Here is a 17,930-nt window from a genome sequence, read left to right as displayed (position 1 = left end):
CAATGTTTTTCAGAAAACGGTGCTGGGTCTGGTGGTAGAATAGCTATTCACCTGGGTGAGCTGCCTAACTTCCGAGGATCACTGGTGGCAGACGGCGGCCTTGCCAGCAATGGTGGGTCAACCAATCAGCATGGTGGTCCAGGGACCGTGTATATTCGATCTACAATTGGAGACACTGTGTCCCAGTATCTCTGGATAGATAATCAGGATAGAGGCACACTTCTGTCGTGTTCCTTCCCGACCTACATCAACTCAAGCATCCTACATACTTTGAACCTAAAGAATAGAGCCTGCGCCCGACCTTCTCAGGTGACTTAGACTTTCCTTTTCACATTTACGCAGAATTTGTCATCAAAAACAAAAATCTTTCACAGTCATTTTGTGTTACAGAAAATAATCAATATTTATTTTTGTTTGGAACATCTGATGGCTTAGAAAACAATGTTAACAGACCAGTCATCAAATGAGAGCTGCATTTTGAGGTTTCTCTTGGGAGATATCTACCTCAATTGAGGTTTCTCTGGGAAGATATCTACCTCGATGAAAGTTTCTCTGGGAAGATATCTACCTGGATGAAAGTTTCTCTGGGAAGATATCTACCTCGATGAAAGTTTCTCTGGGGAGATATCTACCTCAATGGAGATTTCTCTTTGGTGATATCTACCTCAATGGAGATATTTCTCCTGGAGATACCTTCCTATACTGAGGTTTTACTTGGGAGATATCAACTTCAATGGAGATTTCTCTTGGGTGATACCTTCCTCAACGGAAGATTCTCTTGGGAGATATCTTCCTCAATGGAGGGTTTTCTGGTGAGATATCTACCTCAATGTAGATAGCTCTGTGGAGATCTGCCTCTGAATCAACAACCAACTTAGTTGTAATTAAGATAACGAACAGGTAGTAACTTAGACATTGTTTTTTAAACTTTAACAAGTGAACCTGTTTAGTGTTATTGGTAATTATGAAAATCAAGATATTTATGCAGCGATGTGCAGTGGTTTTTACATATGTTTTTGAGTATATTTGAAGATTTAAGTTATTTCTTGTGTTTTTAGTCCACTATTACCGTCAGCTACCTGGATGGTGGTTCTGGTTTGTTTTACCTGGAAAATGAGATCAAAATGGATCAAGAGGAGCGATCACACTTGAGGGCCAGTTTACATTCTGTTTCTGGGTCCAGAGCGGTGATGCCACCTACAGTGTTTGTTGAGGAGACTTTGACGGCAGAGGGTGGACTCATCGGGGTAGAGCACTTGTACGTCAGAGGAGTGGCAAACATCATGAAAACAGGATACAGCATCTGCTCAACCAGTACTACACTGAACTCTGAATTTAACTTCTACTCCCTTACTGTTATGGACGGTGGACTTCTCAAGCTAACTGACGATGATATGACAACAGTCTCTGGATTGTCCTTCAGAGCCTATCATGTTCATCTAGAAGATTCTGCTACAGTGGAAGTGGAAGGGGGTGTAGAAATTATTGCTGGTGTGTTCGATATGGAGAAAAGCTCAACACTGACTGGAAACGAATATGGAAATGAAGCTGCCTCTGGACCTGGGGCTGGCAGGCAATGTGGCCCTGGTACAGGTGGCGGTCATGGTGGATCTGGTGGTAGTGGTTCATGTGGCTGTTCCTGTGGTTCCTGTGTGAGGGGGCCAGCATATGGTGAAGCCTGTACACCATGGCAAGCAGGAAGTGGTGGTGGTAATTCAGTGTCGGGTACTGGTGGTGCTGGCGGCTCAGCTATCCGAGTCATTGCGAGCCATGCAGCCTTCATTGAAGGTGCTATTTCCAGCAATGGTGCTTCTGGGACCAATGCAGCTGGTGGAGGCAGTGGAGGGTCAGTTTGGGTTGACAGCAATATCATAGAAGGTTGGGGGTCGATCGACACAGATGGTGGATCAGCAGGGTCATACTGTCAATCGCGATGCTGGAATAATAATTGCTGTTGTTACAACAGTGGAGGTGGTGGAGCTGGAGGGAGAATCAGAACTGTGACGGGCAACTACACTCAAAAGGTGCTCTATTACAACCGTGACTCAGCAGCAGGTTCTGGCAGCGGAGGTTCAGGTGGTGTTGGCTCTCTCTGTGATCACCATGATGATCTGTGTAGTGGCCACGGAAATAGGACAGGTGGAGTGTGCATGTGTGATGCAGGCTACTCTGGTGACGACTGCCAGTACGGCTGTGAATGTGGATCACATGGTGCATGTGATAGCGACGGCACCTGTGTGTGTGATCCTGGTTATATCGGCTTCCACTGTGAGAGCATGTGCGATGACAATACCACTTGTAGTGGGAAAGGACATTGCACCACATGTGGGTCATGTCTCTGTGATGCCTGTTACCATGGAAGTGATTGCGCCACCCTTTGTAGCGGTCAAGGAACTTGTGATGCTGATGCATGTCTATGTGATGCCTGCCACCTTGGAGAGTATTGCGAGTCGGAGTGTAATGGACATGGAAGCTGTAATGGTACTGCATGTATTTGCGATTCAGGATGGTATGGTGCAAAATGTACCATCAAGTCCTGTGGCGGCCTTAACAATTTGCCCTGCTCTGGACACGGAAGTTGCCATGCAGCCAGCCAGCAGTGTTTCTGTGACCCAGGATGGGAAGGTAATAAAAAAGAAGCTGTTCCTGTTCTGTAATAAATAGCTAGCTGTTTTAATAGTAGTGATTAGTTTCATGATACAAAAAATTCAATTATTTTATCATTCATTGTATACCGGGTATGAACAGTACTGTACTCTGAAGCTACAAACAGGCAAATTTTGCATCTGACCAATACAAGTGCAGTATATATATACAAGTTAAAAATGTTGTACAATACAATTACAGTTAACTAAATAATTTTATTGAAATTACTTAAAATCGAAAAAGTTATGAAATTTGAAGTGATTTTTTTTAGACAAATTGTACTGGTTTTTGCAGGTTAAATATTAAGTAAAACAACTTCATTTACATGATTGACTGGATCAGTAATAGCATTAATTGTGCTTATTTTTATATGATTTTGATCGCTTATTTTTATATGATTTTGATCAGATTATGTCATATCAAACCTACCATAGCTAAGACTGCATCAAATATGACACTGAAATTTATTTGACTCAAAGATAAGGAATTTATACCCTGGACATTTTTAAGGGATTAGTGTATTAAAGGAATTGGTTTGGTCAATTTTCAGGCTCTGTTTGTGAGAACCCTGACTGCCCAGGCGATATCAACTGTAATGGTAGGGGAACCTGTAACACCGCATATGAGCCCCCACGCTGTACGGACTGTGATGTGGGATGGATGGGACCGGCGTGTGATGATCCCTGCATCCATGGTTCACCAAATGCAGATAACACTAACTGTACTTGCAACAGTACCTGTTACCATGGCAAAGGCTGCAACATCCAGTGCTCCGATCACGGCACATGTGACGTAAACTATGACTGTTACTGCGAGCCATTCAGCGGCTGGTCGGGCACCCTTTGTGAAATTCCCGGCTGTCCCAGACATCCAGTAACCCTTGCGGAGTGCAGCAACCACGGCACATGTAACAGTTTTGATCACATCTGTGAATGTGACGCTGCATGGAAAGGTGCTGCATGTCACATAGCAGACTGCCAGGGAGAGCCTGATTGCCAAGGCCGGGGACATTGTGATGACACGCTGAACACCCCACGATGTATCAACTGTACAGGCAACTGGATGGGCGTAGGCTGCGACGAGCCATGTGTGAACGGCACAGAAACCCCACTCAATTCAGACTTTTGTCTCTGTGATGCTGGATTTGCTGGTGTTGGGTGTGACTCTGAGTGCTCTGGTCACGGACTTGTTACGGCTGGAGTCTGTGACTGTGACTATGTCACCGGATGGAAGGGAGCATTATGTGACATGCCGGGCTGCCCTGGACTCAACAAACTTGACTGCTCCAACAGAGGTATGCACCTCATTGGTTATAAAATTGATTGACCTTAGTATTTTGTTGACCTTTTACTTTTAAGGAATAAATTCATTCAGTTACATATGTACCATGATATACTGGTAATATGGCATGCACAGAGGAAAAACCACACTCACCCAACCCCATTCCATCACAGGGGCACGCAACTACTAATAATATTGATTTTATTAGACTTTCAGGATATACGTATCCAGTGACTGAAAGTCCAACCAATTTAAATCAACATTACATGTGTTAGTAGTTGCATACCCCTTTGATACCACCACATTCCTACTCACCCCATCTCAATCTTGTTTATACAAAATATACAGGTTAAAGGTCATAGTTTCAATAGAAAAAATAATAAAAAAATTGGCACTGTACATTCATGGTTGTATAAGATGGGTACCTCCTTCAAATGCCAATGTCCAAATGATTTAGCAAAATCTTCTGAAGACACTCATACAAATTAGCTGGCCCTTATACACATAAAATCAGATGCACTACATCTATCTAATTTTCCCTGCTTAAAGAGTGTTGGGACTGTACCGAGAAGAATATTCTAAGAATTTATAATATAGTCACTTTTAGAGTGTGTCTGTTTGCATAATTTAAAAAGCATTGAAAGCTATAGGATTATATTCTGCCCCACTTAAAAGAAAAGAAAAGCAACTACATGCTTTTGTCTGGTTCTTTTCTACATAGTTAAACCTTAGCTTGTTTAATACTACTACATAGTCATATAACAGTCTTTGTCAATTTAATTGTCATTACATGCAGATCTATCTTTTTGTCTTATTTATCTTAAGAACCTGTAAATACTACGGCACAGTTATATAAATACTGTCTTTTCCAGTTTAATTGCCATTACACACACAGATTCATTTTCTTCATGACTTGTTTATCATAGGAACTTGTAACAATGCCTTGCACACCTGCGACTGTAATCCGGGCTGGATGAACATTGGATGTGAGGATGCAGACTGTCCAGGCAATCCCGATTGTAATGGACGTGGCTCCTGTAACTCGACTGTCGACCCACCTGAGTGCATGTTAGTATATCTTAACATACTGGCATGCTTATCACTAAGGCCACTGAGGAGCTTGCTCCAATAACTCCTTAAAGCTTCTGTTTAAACTGGACATCCAGATGCTTTTGTTTTAAAGAGTACTAAAGTTTTGTAAGTGAGACATTTTATGATTTAAAAAATTTGGCTGTATCTTTACAAATGCTGTCATTGTAGTAGAACCATGAATAAATTATAAAGAAGTTGATATATTAATATATACATATGTACTGGATAAACTTCAAATGTAATTACATGTTATACAAAGTGTCACCCTGTAGTTACATGTTATATAGAACGTCACCCTGTAATAACATGTTATACAGAATGTCACCCTATTATTTCATGTTATACAGAATGTCACCCTATTATTTCTTTTTTTTACAGCTGACGTTTTCCCCTTTAGTTGTTTGTTAATGATTTGTAATATTTTGTTCTGGTCAGTCTCAAACAATACAGCTATCGGGGAAAACCATAGAGAGGAATTAGTCCCCTCATGACTTTCCTTAAGTCATGAATACATTCTTAAAAATATCAGGAAAAACTGTCATAGAGGTCAAATAAATTTAATGATATAGTATTGATATTCAGTAGGACCACTAACATTTCTTTGTATATTGCCAGGTGTACAAGTCCCTACTTTGGCGCTGACTGCAGCCAGACATGTGACCACGGCACCATCTTCCCAGCCTACAGTGATAACTGTACGTGTGATCCAGGCTGGGTTGGAATTGAATGTGACGCAGAGTGCTCCTTGCATGGAAACTTCAATGGCACCATCTGTATCTGCGATGTGAACTGGCGTGGAGATGTGTGCGAGATGCCTGGATGTCCTGGAGTCGGTGAAGACTGTTCGGGACATGGTGATTGTAATACTGCTACACACATATGTACCTGTCAGGCTGGCTGGACCGGAGTAGGATGTGACATTCCTGACTGTCCTGGAAATCCAGACTGTATGGGTCGTGGAACGTGCGACACCAGCTTTGACCCACCAAAGTGTATGGATTGCGAGGTTGGGTGGATGGGACCGGCATGTGATGACCCATGTGTTAATGGTACACAAGATCCTGCCAACAGTGGGTTCTGTAAGTGTGACGCTTGCTACTTCGGCAAGGGCTGCAACAGCGAATGTGCTGGAAATGGACAGTGCGTGGCAGGTGCATGTGAATGTGACACCAGCTGGCGAGGCTCACTTTGTGAAGTGTCAGGCTGTCCAGGAACAACATACGACTGCTCCAAACATGGAGAATGCAACAGTGCCAATCAGGAGTGCACTTGTTTCCCAGGTTTGTAAAATCATTTGTTAAAATTGATACTAATTATATTTTGTAAATTTCGTTACAATTTATATCATGGCCTTTCAACCAAATCTTCCAGTAAAGTAAGTCAATTTTTCTCTCATTTATGAACAGACCTTGACTTAAGGTGATCTATACATAAAAGTGGTGGTTAAATCGTTTTGCTATTAACAAGTTTAAGTCCATTTTAGTTGAAAAAAATATTGGTGTAAAAAAATTACAAACTTTTAACAGTAAACACCTTTTCTGCAATATGCAAATCATTTTTGAAATGTTTAGCTGTTTGTTATTATGCCAAAGAATCTGAACAGATTCAAGGTATTTCTAGAAGTTTTTGATCATCATTTTTATTTCAATAAAGGATGGACTGGCTTGGCTTGTGATGAAGCAGACTGTCCAAACAACTGTACACAGAACGGAATCTGTAACACGACTGGTGTAGCCCCAGAATGCTCCTGCTTTGAGGTATGTTACTGGAATAAAACCTGTTTTGTTATGCCCCTGCCATAAAATGGGGGGGAGTGGGGGGCATATAGTGTTGCCCATGCCCGTCCCGTCCCGTGATCAAAGGGGTTGTAATTTTTTATATAACATTAAACACCGAAACTAATTTCACATGGTGATGATGGGCACATTCATGTCTTCCAGACATTTTTTAGTTTCAATTACAATATTTGTGTTCACCTGAATTGAAAGTTGAGAATATTAATACAAAACAACACTTCATGTCCTGTTAGGCAGAACATATAAAGGGAATACTAACGTTTGTCAGTACTTGTTTAATAGGACATATTACAACATAAAAATGTATAATATAACTTTATGAAACTTTGTAGACACATGCAGGCTTGTTCACAAACGATATGTCTTGTGTAATTTGTAGGTGTTTTGCTTTAAAGTCAAGGTAAATAAATAGAGGTTAAATTAATTTCAACTTCCATTTTTTTTCAGGATTGGATGACATTTGATTGTAGCAAGCCTTGTGTCCATGGTAACAAAACTGACAATATCCGCTGTGACTGTGATCCCTGCTTCACTGGGGCAGGCTGTGACCTAGAGTGCTCTGGTAAAGGAACCTGTGAAAATGGAACATGTAATTGTACCAGGCTACCAGGTAAGCCTTCACCAGTTTTCTTAGCTGTATCAATCATGAGGTTTGGTTTGGTTTGGTTTACTGGTTTTATGTCTTCCTTCACTGACGGTAGGATGTGTTCGGCTGACGTGAGGGGGTAAGTAATTAGTTGCCGCTTACCAGACCCTTTTAAGATTCAAAATGTCCTAGGCTTGTCCAGGTCACACCCCATGGTCAGACAGCTGGATCAGATGCGGATAGGCTGTCACAGCGGCGGCTGCGGTCCACAGATCCATGTCTGTGCATATGGTCCCTGTTGTCCTCATGAGTCATAAGAAGAAGTTGAGAATGACTATAGAATGATTAGGGAATGTATTTTCCCATTTGGTTATGAGTTTTTTCAAATGGAATCTATACAAGCTTGTGCATAGAGATTGTTTAGTAAATCTCATTTGTAAACCTTGGTGTCTTTTTAAGATTTGAAAATTAACCAACCAAAATAAGATAAAAAAAGATAACCAACCACTACATGTTGGGGAACCGCTATTCGTCATTTGTATCTGGTAACGGATCATTGGTTACCTCCCTTTCGTCATTATAACATTAATCTTCTGTATGTTTATTCTCATCGATTCATATATTGCAGGAAACGCGTTTATTGGAAGCTTGTGTGAGGAAAAAGGCTGTCCCGGTATCGACGGTGCCTGTAACCAACATGGCAGCTGTAATTCTGTCCTCCAAGAGTGCACCTGTTACCCCGGATACAAGGGGTATGACTGTTCAGAACCAAGCTGTCCAGGCACTCCAGAATGTTCAGGTAACGACTCACCCATATTGACCTCAACTTAATGTTTTACCCTTTAACTTTAACCCCATTTCAACGCATGGTAGAGTCTACTAAAGTTACATGGGGGTGAAAGGGTTAAGTGAACATCCTGCCTCAAAAGTTAAATACTTTGTTATTTGTGAATTTATATAAATTCTTTGTAAATTGTTAAGTTATATCATAGACTTAAAGGTTAAAGCTGACAATACAAGTTAAGAACCATCAAAGTACCATACAAATTATATAATAGTCCTCATTGATGTCCCCAGGAAGACAGTTTTACAAGTATCTAGTAATGTTTATAACTCGCGTGAGATTCGTGTGAGCTATCGCTATCCGTCTTTGCCATCATGTTACACTGTTAACCTTTTTACACATTTAGACTTTAACTTGAAAGTATAAAGATATAAATCTGAAGGCTCAATGGTTGTAATTAGAAAGTATGTTAAATCTATATGATTTTTGTTGTTGTAGACAAAGGTACCTGCGTTGCTGGAACTTGTATGTGTGATTCAGACCGAATAGGTGACTACTGTCAACATCCCTGTTACAACGGCACAAACATCAATGGAGAATGTGTGTGTAACAAGACTTGCATCACCGGTCCTTACTGTCACCTCGAGTGCTCTGGAAATGGACTGTGCGATACTACTGGTGACTGTGTCTGTGACTTTAATGATGGCTATAAGGGAGACAAGTGTGACAAGCCTGGCTGTCCAGGATGGCCTGAAAACTGCATGGGACATGGCACATGTAACGAGGTGACTGGAGAGTGCACGTGTGACTCTAACTGGGAACAACCGGCATGTGCTGTGCCCGAATGTACCAATGACTGTAACAATGACCCGGATGCTCAGTGTCTGGAACCGCCTGGTGGTGGAGTACCTCGATGCTTCAATTGCTCTTCCAACAAGATGGGAGATGCCTGTGAATTTGACTGCCTCTATGGTGTTGGTGTTCGGGACAGCAGTGGTAACTGGCAATGTGAATGTGACGCCTGCTATAGTGGGGTCGACTGTAGCTTGCTATGCAATGGTCAGGGTTCATGTACAAATGGAACATGTGACTGTGGGTTCAATGGTTATAGGGGACCATTGTGTGCTACCTACGGCTGCCCTGGTTACGACGTAGACTGTAGCGGCCACGGACAGTGTGGCGGGTCCCACTCCTGTATTTGTGATGCTGGATGGACTGGAACAGGTTGTCACATAGGGGCGTGTTCCAACAACTGCACTGGACAGGGCACCTGTATTGATACCCTCACTCTAACAACTCCATACTGTTCCTGTGATAGTAATTACTTTGGTTCAGCTTGTGAGAATTTGTGCTCAAATGGTGCCCTGGCCAATGGTACCTGTGATTGCAACGCTTGTTATGATGGACTAGAGTGTGAAACAGAGTGCTCTGGTCGAGGCACATGTACAAACAACCAATGTCAGTGTGTGAGTAGTCGCGGCACGCTCTGCGAGAACAATGGATGTCCAGGGTTGTATAATTTAGATTGTTCTGGTCACGGGTCATGCAACACAGCCACAAGTTCCTGCAGCTGTAACACTGGGTGGATAGGCACAGACTGCGCAACTCCAGATTGTCCGTCAGATTGTAACAACCGTGGGCATTGTAATACCACATCAACTGTGCCTGTGTGCACGGACTGCGAGAAGGGCTGGATGGGAAGCGCCTGTGATATACCATGTAACGGCACACAGATCCCAATGGACAGTGGCACCTGTGTCTGTGACAGTGCCTGTCAACACGGCACAAGCTGTGAGTTAACTTGCAGCAACATCAGGCCATGTGTAAATGAGACCTGTGTTTGCACTGATGCAGATGGCTACAGTACGGGAGCCTGGGGCACATACTGTGAGGAAGCTGATTGTCCAGGACGCCATCAACCATGCAGTGGTAATCAACTGTTTTGTATAAAAACTCCTCCCACACCAATGTGTATCTGCAAAGCTGGGTATTTTGGGCTCGGCTGCCAGGATGTTGACTGCCCCGGCCAGCCAGACTGTAGTAATCAAGGTGTGTGTCAGAACGATGCTACCTGTCTCTGTAACAACATGACCATGGGTTTACAATGTGAGCTGCCTTGTGAGGGAGGAAGTGCCGTCCAGTCTGGAAACACGTTCAGCTGTGTTTGTGACAACTGTATGTCGGGCACGGGATGTGACAAAGTTTGTAATGACCATGGAACATGTAGCTCCAACGGTACCTGTGAATGTGACACTGCATGGTGGGGTAAGCTCATTGTTAGAATGCTTTTACACACCTATTTTGATCAGGGAAATTGTTTTATAGTGCCTCCATCTGTTATCATTTTCGTATCTGAAGTATAAATTGTTAACCCATGCCAAGTTTTGATGAAACTCAAATCATCATTAGTAGTCGTACCATTGGGTGTTTTTGGAACTCTCACTTTAGGTTAAATTCATAATAGGATTGAAGAGCATTTTTCGCAATGTTCATGTGTTCATACAGACATGAACATTGAAAAAATGCCATTCAATACATATCTTTTCATTCTAAATTAAATAGTTATTGTTGATCTAAATATAGGGATTCCTCTATGTTTTCAATATTGAAGTGCATTTATGAATACTATATAGTGTGCCTTTTGGTAGTTTCCAGATTACCCAAGGTTTTTTAAACTTTTATTTTCAAATATAGGATTTCGAAGAATTATTATTCTGTGAAATGCATCGTAACATATTTATATGGAATATTTTCGTAGAATTCTGTAGTGAATATTCCTGTAGAAAAAGAGTTAGCTTGAACAATTTTTTTAGAAGATATGTATCCAGAATTCCTTGTCATTGTATTGGTGCAAATTAAGGCCAGTAGATGTTACTGATTGTATGCTGTTTTGTGATGAACAGGAGATCACTGTACTGTGGAAGGATGCCCTGGAGTGGGCTCCAGTTGCTCGGGTCATGGTACCTGTCAGGCTGGCTCGTGTTCGTGTGATCAGTACTACAAGGGAGCGGGTTGTGATGAGATCTACTGTACCGATGACTGTAACAACAGAGGTAAGTTTACATTGTAATGTTTGATTGATTGCTTTGACTGTAACAAGAGGGGTAAGTTTACATCGTAACGTTTGATTGATTGCTTTGACTGTAACAACAGAGGTAAGTTTACATGGTAATGTATGATTGATTGCTTTGACTGTAACACCAGAGGTAAGTTTACATTGTAATGTGTGATTGATTGCTTTGACTGTAACAAAAGGGGTAAGTTTACATTGTAATGTTTGATTGCTTGCTTTGACTGTAACAACATAGGTAAGTTTACATTGTAATGTGTGATTGATTGCTTTGACTGTAACAAGAGTGGTAAGTTTACATCGTAACTTTTGATTGATTGCTTTGACTGTAAAAACAGAGGTAAGTTTACATGGTAATGTTCGATTGATTGCTTTGACTGTAAAAACAGAGGTAAGTTTACATTGTAATGTTTGATTGATTGCTTTAACGTCCACTTCACTACTACGTAGTTTGGTTATAGAGTTAGAGAGTTTACACGTGCACCCTGGCATAGGGAATTTATACACGTCAGGGTCAGTGTTTTTGCAAGACATGAAAGTTGGGGGTAAAATCACACATTACTTACAAATTCTAACCCTTTATATATGGCAATTTTAGCCTATAACATTTTGAGGGTCAAAAGCCATTTAAGGAAGCCATATATGCTTCCATATTGAGATTGACTGAAACCCTGGACTGAGTCAAAGTCTAAATTCTGATTCCAATTAACAGCAATGAATCAATGTTGTCATTGTGTATTTCAAAGTGGTATATGCATGTAGGTAATATTCTGACCAGTTATAGGTTATTGTTTTGGAAATGATGTCAGTCACATTTGTATTTTTTCAGCATGATGAATCTGTAACATCATCTTCTAGATCCTAGTTATTTAGCTCTTCTCAAAAATGTCTGTCAGGGGTTGTTAGTAAGAATTACCGGAATAGTTGATAAAATCACTTATTATTGTTTTAAAATTCTGAATCCAACAGTTGGTAGTTTTGGTTGACAAACATGTTTTGAGTGGAAAGCCATAGGCGCAACACTCTTCTACAAAAACAATTTGATTTAAAACTATTCTTGCTACCAATATTTGTTGTTTATTATTACTGAAATTTCAATGTTTAGGTACGTGTGACTACACCAACTACTGGCCGCCCAAGTGCGTCAACTGTAATGACTCCATTGGGCCTAAGTGTGAGAAAGACTGCCTATACGGGAGTGAGCTGTCCGCCTTCAGTACCGTATGTGTGTGTGACAACTGTTACAGTGGATTTGAATGCTCCATACAGTGTTCCAACCAAGGACTCTGTAATGCTACCTCCAGCAGCTGTGACTGTGAAACTGGCTTCAAAGGCAGTATCTGTGAAGATTATGATTGTCCAGGTGAGGGTTTAGCCAAACACAACTCAAATATTCAGAGTCCAGTTAAGTTTTACAGCTTGCTCCTTCAAATGTGCTGACTCCACTTAACAGGTCTTCTTTAAATGTTTTGACTCATTACGGTAATTACCGACTTTCAAATTCCTCAAACCTGTTTTAAAGTTAATTTAAATATATTGAAAAAACCTCATGATTCACACAAATATCTTACTCACCATCAATTGAAACAGTCTCAATGTGCAGGTAGTGATAGATTTAATTTATAATTTAAAAGAATGTTCTCGACTTTACACTAGATTTTGATTGACCTGACATTAATTTATTGGTCTCATCATAATGAGTTGACATAAATACAATGGTTACAGAGCTGGGCTGAAATAAGCTTACAGAAGTGTATAGCACTTATACTTTGTATTCAGGGCTTGTATACTTTATATTTATTGCTTGAGAAATGAAAAGCAGGAAACATAAACCCCATGAATTGTTTGCCTTTCTGGTAAAGGTTATTAAGCGTTATGAAGGTTCACCTTTAGTTGTTGTGTGAAATTTAAGACCAACAGATTTGTTTCAGGTACAAAATTGCTAAATTAAATGTTGATCTAGTGCTAAAAAGTGTTAATATACATGGTTTGTACAGACCAGACTCACAACAAATTTTATGTTAATCACCGACCTACATCACATGACAATCGAAAATCTAACAATGGATTTAAAAAATATCCTGCAGAAATTGCTGGAGAATAACAGTTTGTTTGTATGTGGTATTTAAATATAGAAATGCACCAAGGTTTCAATGTTTTCTGGTACATGTTCACAGGAGAACCCGACTGCAGCTCGCATGGCACGTGTATGAGAAGTAATAATCAGTCAATCTGTTCCTGTAACGCTGGATTTACAGGCGCCGACTGCTCCGACTACATCTGTCCTGGGACACCAACTTGTAGTGGCAATGGTAAGGAGTGCTCACAGAACTATACTTACTATATTTGTATCAATAAATTTCAGCTGACATCAATTCATGTGTCCATCTGTCTATAGATACCAATAGATATAATTCGTTTATGTACCTTTATAGGATAGTCAGATTTTTTCTTTTCTGTAAAAGACAAGCTCAAGTACAAAATATCTCTGATATCTTTTTTTCACTTGTTTGTCACCTCATCTTGGCCATGTCTTATATGATGTAGTGTAGTTTCTTAATTTTTGAATTTTTCTTGACCAGGCGTCTGTACCCTAGCCACTGGATCTACGGCCCCATCCTGTGCATGTAACCATGGTTTTGGTTCACTGGACTGCTCCTCTTGTCTGACAAATTTTGCACCTCCCAACTGTGATGTCTGCGAGACCAACTACATCGGCTACAATACCACATGTGGGACTCTCTGTAAACATGGCTATGCCACAGAACTAGGTTTGTAACTCAACCACACAACTTGCAATAAGAGTTAATCCCCTTTGTACGACCAAAGCTAAAAAATGTTGATTTATGGCTTCGTGTGGGATAGAGGGAGAATATTTTCGAATGCGTGAGATTTATGGCTCACGTGGCGTGAGTAAGGTCGTCTCAGCGTGACAAATGCGTGAGAGTTGTGTAAGCAGTATTTTATCTGTGTGTGTGTGGACATGTAGCTCTTGTCAAATTTTCTCACAAACACGATCTTCAAATCATACTGTAAGTGACTAAAGGTTAAAAACTGAAGGTTGAAATGTGTGCCGAGTGGAAGTGAACATCCAGTGTAAAAAAATATCTAGAATATCTGATAAAGATTTATTTGTCAGTGGTAAGAGATTGCTTTCATGATGTTATTGCAATTGTTCTTTGTGTGTAATAAGTTCCATATTTCTGCAAAACATTGCTTATGATTATCCAAAATTACTTTTCAACTTGCTCCCTGAAAACATGAACTGAACATCAGTGGGGATAAATCTACATTGAGGACAGAAAAATGTCACATTCAGTAAAATGGTGTTGAAGTTTTTAACTCTCACTCCTGTTTATTTATTGTTTTGATCAATGGATCACAACCAATGAGTTTCAGCCAAAATTAATTTGAAGTTGAGGTATACCAGCTGAATCATGAGTGTATGGGTACAATTAGATAAAATAGGTTATCATCTCAGGGATCTAATTGAAATTGAACAAAGTAAATGTTTCAGTCAGGGCTGTATGAGACAGTAAAATTATAATCTTGTCTGCTTGTCTCATAAACTGACCATTGTGACCTTGTTGTTTAGGTGGTGATGTTTGCCAATGTTATGATGATGACGTGAATGGACACTGGACTGGTCAAGCCTGTGATGTTTGTCAGGACGGATGGGCTCTCCCCTCCTGCACCAGCTGTTCTCTAGGTGGGTATATCATTATGTGAAAGGTTGATAATGGATAAAAATGTTTCTGTTAGCCTTAAAGTTAGCATGAATGTGATTCAGTAAAGTTTGTTTGTTTGGGGTTTAACGTCCTCGCAACAGCCAGAGGTCATATGAGGTCGGGTGCCTAGGTAGATACAACAGCCAGAGTCATATGAGGTCGGGTGCCTAGGTAGATACAACAGCCAGGGTCATATGAGGACGGGTGCCTAGGTAGACAACAGCCAGGGTCATATGAGGTTGGGTGCCTAGGGAGATACAACAGCCAGGGTCATATGAGGTTGGGAGCCTAGGTAGATACAACAGCCAGGGTCATATGAGGTTGGGTGCCTGGGGAGATACAACAGCCAGGGTCATATGAGGTCGGGTGCCTAGGTAGACAACAGCCAGGGTCATATGAGGTTGGGAGCCTAGGTAGATACAACAGCCAGGGTCATATGAGGTTGGGTGCCTAGGGAGATACAACAGCCAGGGTCATATGAGGACGGGTGCCTAGGTAAACAACAGCCAAAGTCATATGAGGTTGGGTGCCTAGGTAGATACAACAGCCAGAGTCATATGAGGTTGGGTGCCTAGGGAGATACAACAGCCAGGGTCAAATGAGGTTGGGTGCCTAGGGAGATACAACAGCCAGAGTCATATGAGGTTGGGTGCCTAGGGAGATACAACAGCCAGGGTCATATGAGGACTGGTGCCTAGGGAGATACAACAGCCAGGGTCATATGCAGTCAGGTGCCTAGGGAGATACAACAGCCAGGGTCATATGAGGTCAGGTAACTAGGGAGACACAACAGCCAGGTTCATATGAGGACAGGTGTCTAGGGGGACACAACAGCCAGGGTCCTATGAGGACAGGTAACTAGGGAGACACAACAGCCAGGGTCATATGAGGTCGGGTGCCTAGGGAGACAACAGCCAGGGTCATATGAGGACGGGATTCAGTATAATAGTTTAAAATGTACTCTGTAAAGTTACACAAGATTAAGTGCTTTTCAGTTTCAGCAAACATGTTTTCTGTCCATTTGAACAACTGTTGATTATATATATGTTCTGCTTAATTGAATGCCATTCAGTTTACCGGTACATGCAATTAAAATATTTTCTGTTAAGTTTGATAAACTGAAAATATGACATGAACACCACCCAGTTTAGATGTTGTTATATATTCTGTAAAGATGACCAATATGGGTCACCTTGATATACATAATACGGTTATTTTGTCACAGGCTCAGTAACTGTTGTAGTGGTTTTAAATGGTCATTGACAACGGCATTTCAAGTAAACCAAATGCCTTGTCATATCTCTATCACTGTTTACTGGGAAACATTCACCCAGGTAAATATTTGCCCTTTAATGTGGAAATCCTTCTTTGATCATTGTTAATTTTGCCCTTCACAATAACACTTACTTTATAGTGCATGCTGTGTACTAATTTTCCCCGCCATGATAAATCATTAACCCATTCACCCCTAAAGTCATATTTGGACCATACCAAATCAAAGAATGGGCAAGTCCAATTTAAATATGTAGGGGTGAATGAGTTGAGCAAGGCTGAACTGCCTTTCACAGATACACACTAGGCATGTGAAGTATGACAAAGATTTTCCATTCACATGTCTCTATTTTTATATGCCCGTCGAAGACGGGGACGAATTATGTTATCACGTGAGCGGGCGGGCGGGTGGGTGGGCGGGCATGCGAACGATGTCCGCTCGATATCTCAAGTAATTATTAACGGATTAACTTCAAACTTCACCACAAGGTTAATTACCATGAAAGCTCGGACAAGTTCGATAACCGCCATTATCCGACCGTAATTATTGGAGTTATTCCCCTTGGTTTCATTAATGCGATGCATGTCTTCCATGATGTTGAATTGCACTCATTGATCTACCAGTTATGTTGAATGATTTCTCTTTCAATATCAATTACTCACAAATACTTCATATATTTCAATCATACAAACAACTGCTCATTCAATGTGTGACGGGCGTATTATATACCGCTTGCGGTAACCTTGTTTCACAGACTATGTTGGACCAGGCCACTGCAACATCACCTGTGTCACCGGTCAGGGTATTTATGCCGACAAGTATGACGGTACCAGTATCACGATCGGAGTTCTCCCTGTCTTCAACTGTTATACATTGGAGAGTGGAATGAAAACTGCCTGGTTTGGCTACTCCAACTTGAATATGCACAATGTTTACATCACATCTGAATCCGAAAACAACATCATGAAGTCAGACTTGACAAAATACCAACCACCAACAATGTTCAAAGCCAACACCGTTGCAGATTATATCTTTTCTGAAGGGTAATACATTGTTTACAATTATTAGCAATTCTTTGAACAAAGTTCAGTGAAAAGGTATACAACTTTTATGTTTTGATTTGCAAGTTGTAAAATATAACAATTTAAGACTTCTCCAAAAGTATAATTTTCTAAAGTTGCAAACTGTAAGAATTTTAAAATCTTAAAAATATTTCTTCCAATTCCTGATAAATGTGAAAATATGAGGCCCTACTTTTTTTCGTTTCTTTTCAATATAAAAATATTAGCTGAAATCACCTTACAAATTGTACTGTAATTTTGAATTTGGTTCAGATGTCAGATTAGTTACAAAAATAAGACTTTGATTTCTTTCAACAGACCATTCAATGCCTCAGAGGATCTCATTTGGACTTTAAGGACAACTCGGGCAAATGCTGATAACAGTATTGCAGTATCCCTGTCAACAGCAACCATCTGCCCTTTTATTCCTACACAGGTAATACCAAAATGCATTCACACTCGGCACTCTCAGGTAATATCAGTAGCATATACTCTACTATATACACAGGAAATATCAGTAGCATATACTCTACTATACACAGGAAATATCAGTAGCATATATTCAACACAGGTAAATAACAGCAATGCATTCACACTCTACACTCTCAGGTAA

General features: G+C 40.7%; 1 protein-coding gene across 1 annotated transcript in view; it reads left to right on the top strand.

Annotated features, from left to right (window-relative positions):
- LOC110465164 overlaps window positions 1-17,930 on the top strand; it is a 161,151-nt gene that overhangs the window by 116,041 nt on the left and 27,180 nt on the right. The window contains exons 88-103 of the mRNA XM_021520809.1: window positions 14-309; window positions 1,059-2,625; window positions 3,197-3,940; window positions 4,854-4,995; window positions 5,635-6,299; window positions 6,673-6,776; window positions 7,263-7,425; window positions 8,030-8,200; window positions 8,684-10,450; window positions 11,089-11,238; window positions 12,361-12,618; window positions 13,433-13,567; window positions 13,838-14,026; window positions 14,851-14,964; window positions 17,011-17,299; window positions 17,636-17,753. Coding sequence (XP_021376484.1) covers window positions 14-309; window positions 1,059-2,625; window positions 3,197-3,940; window positions 4,854-4,995; window positions 5,635-6,299; window positions 6,673-6,776; window positions 7,263-7,425; window positions 8,030-8,200; window positions 8,684-10,450; window positions 11,089-11,238; window positions 12,361-12,618; window positions 13,433-13,567; window positions 13,838-14,026; window positions 14,851-14,964; window positions 17,011-17,299; window positions 17,636-17,753 — 6,872 coding nt within the window. The remainder of the gene's footprint in view (window positions 1-13; window positions 310-1,058; window positions 2,626-3,196; window positions 3,941-4,853; window positions 4,996-5,634; window positions 6,300-6,672; window positions 6,777-7,262; window positions 7,426-8,029; window positions 8,201-8,683; window positions 10,451-11,088; window positions 11,239-12,360; window positions 12,619-13,432; window positions 13,568-13,837; window positions 14,027-14,850; window positions 14,965-17,010; window positions 17,300-17,635; window positions 17,754-17,930) is intronic.

Source organism: Mizuhopecten yessoensis, unplaced genomic scaffold, assembly GCF_002113885.1.
Source record: "Mizuhopecten yessoensis strain PY_sf001 unplaced genomic scaffold, ASM211388v2 scaffold11059, whole genome shotgun sequence".
NCBI lineage: Eukaryota > Metazoa > Mollusca > Bivalvia > Pectinida > Pectinidae > Mizuhopecten > Mizuhopecten yessoensis.
Note: the sequence above shows the minus strand (reverse complement) of the source record. Positions and strands in the feature narration are given on the sequence as shown.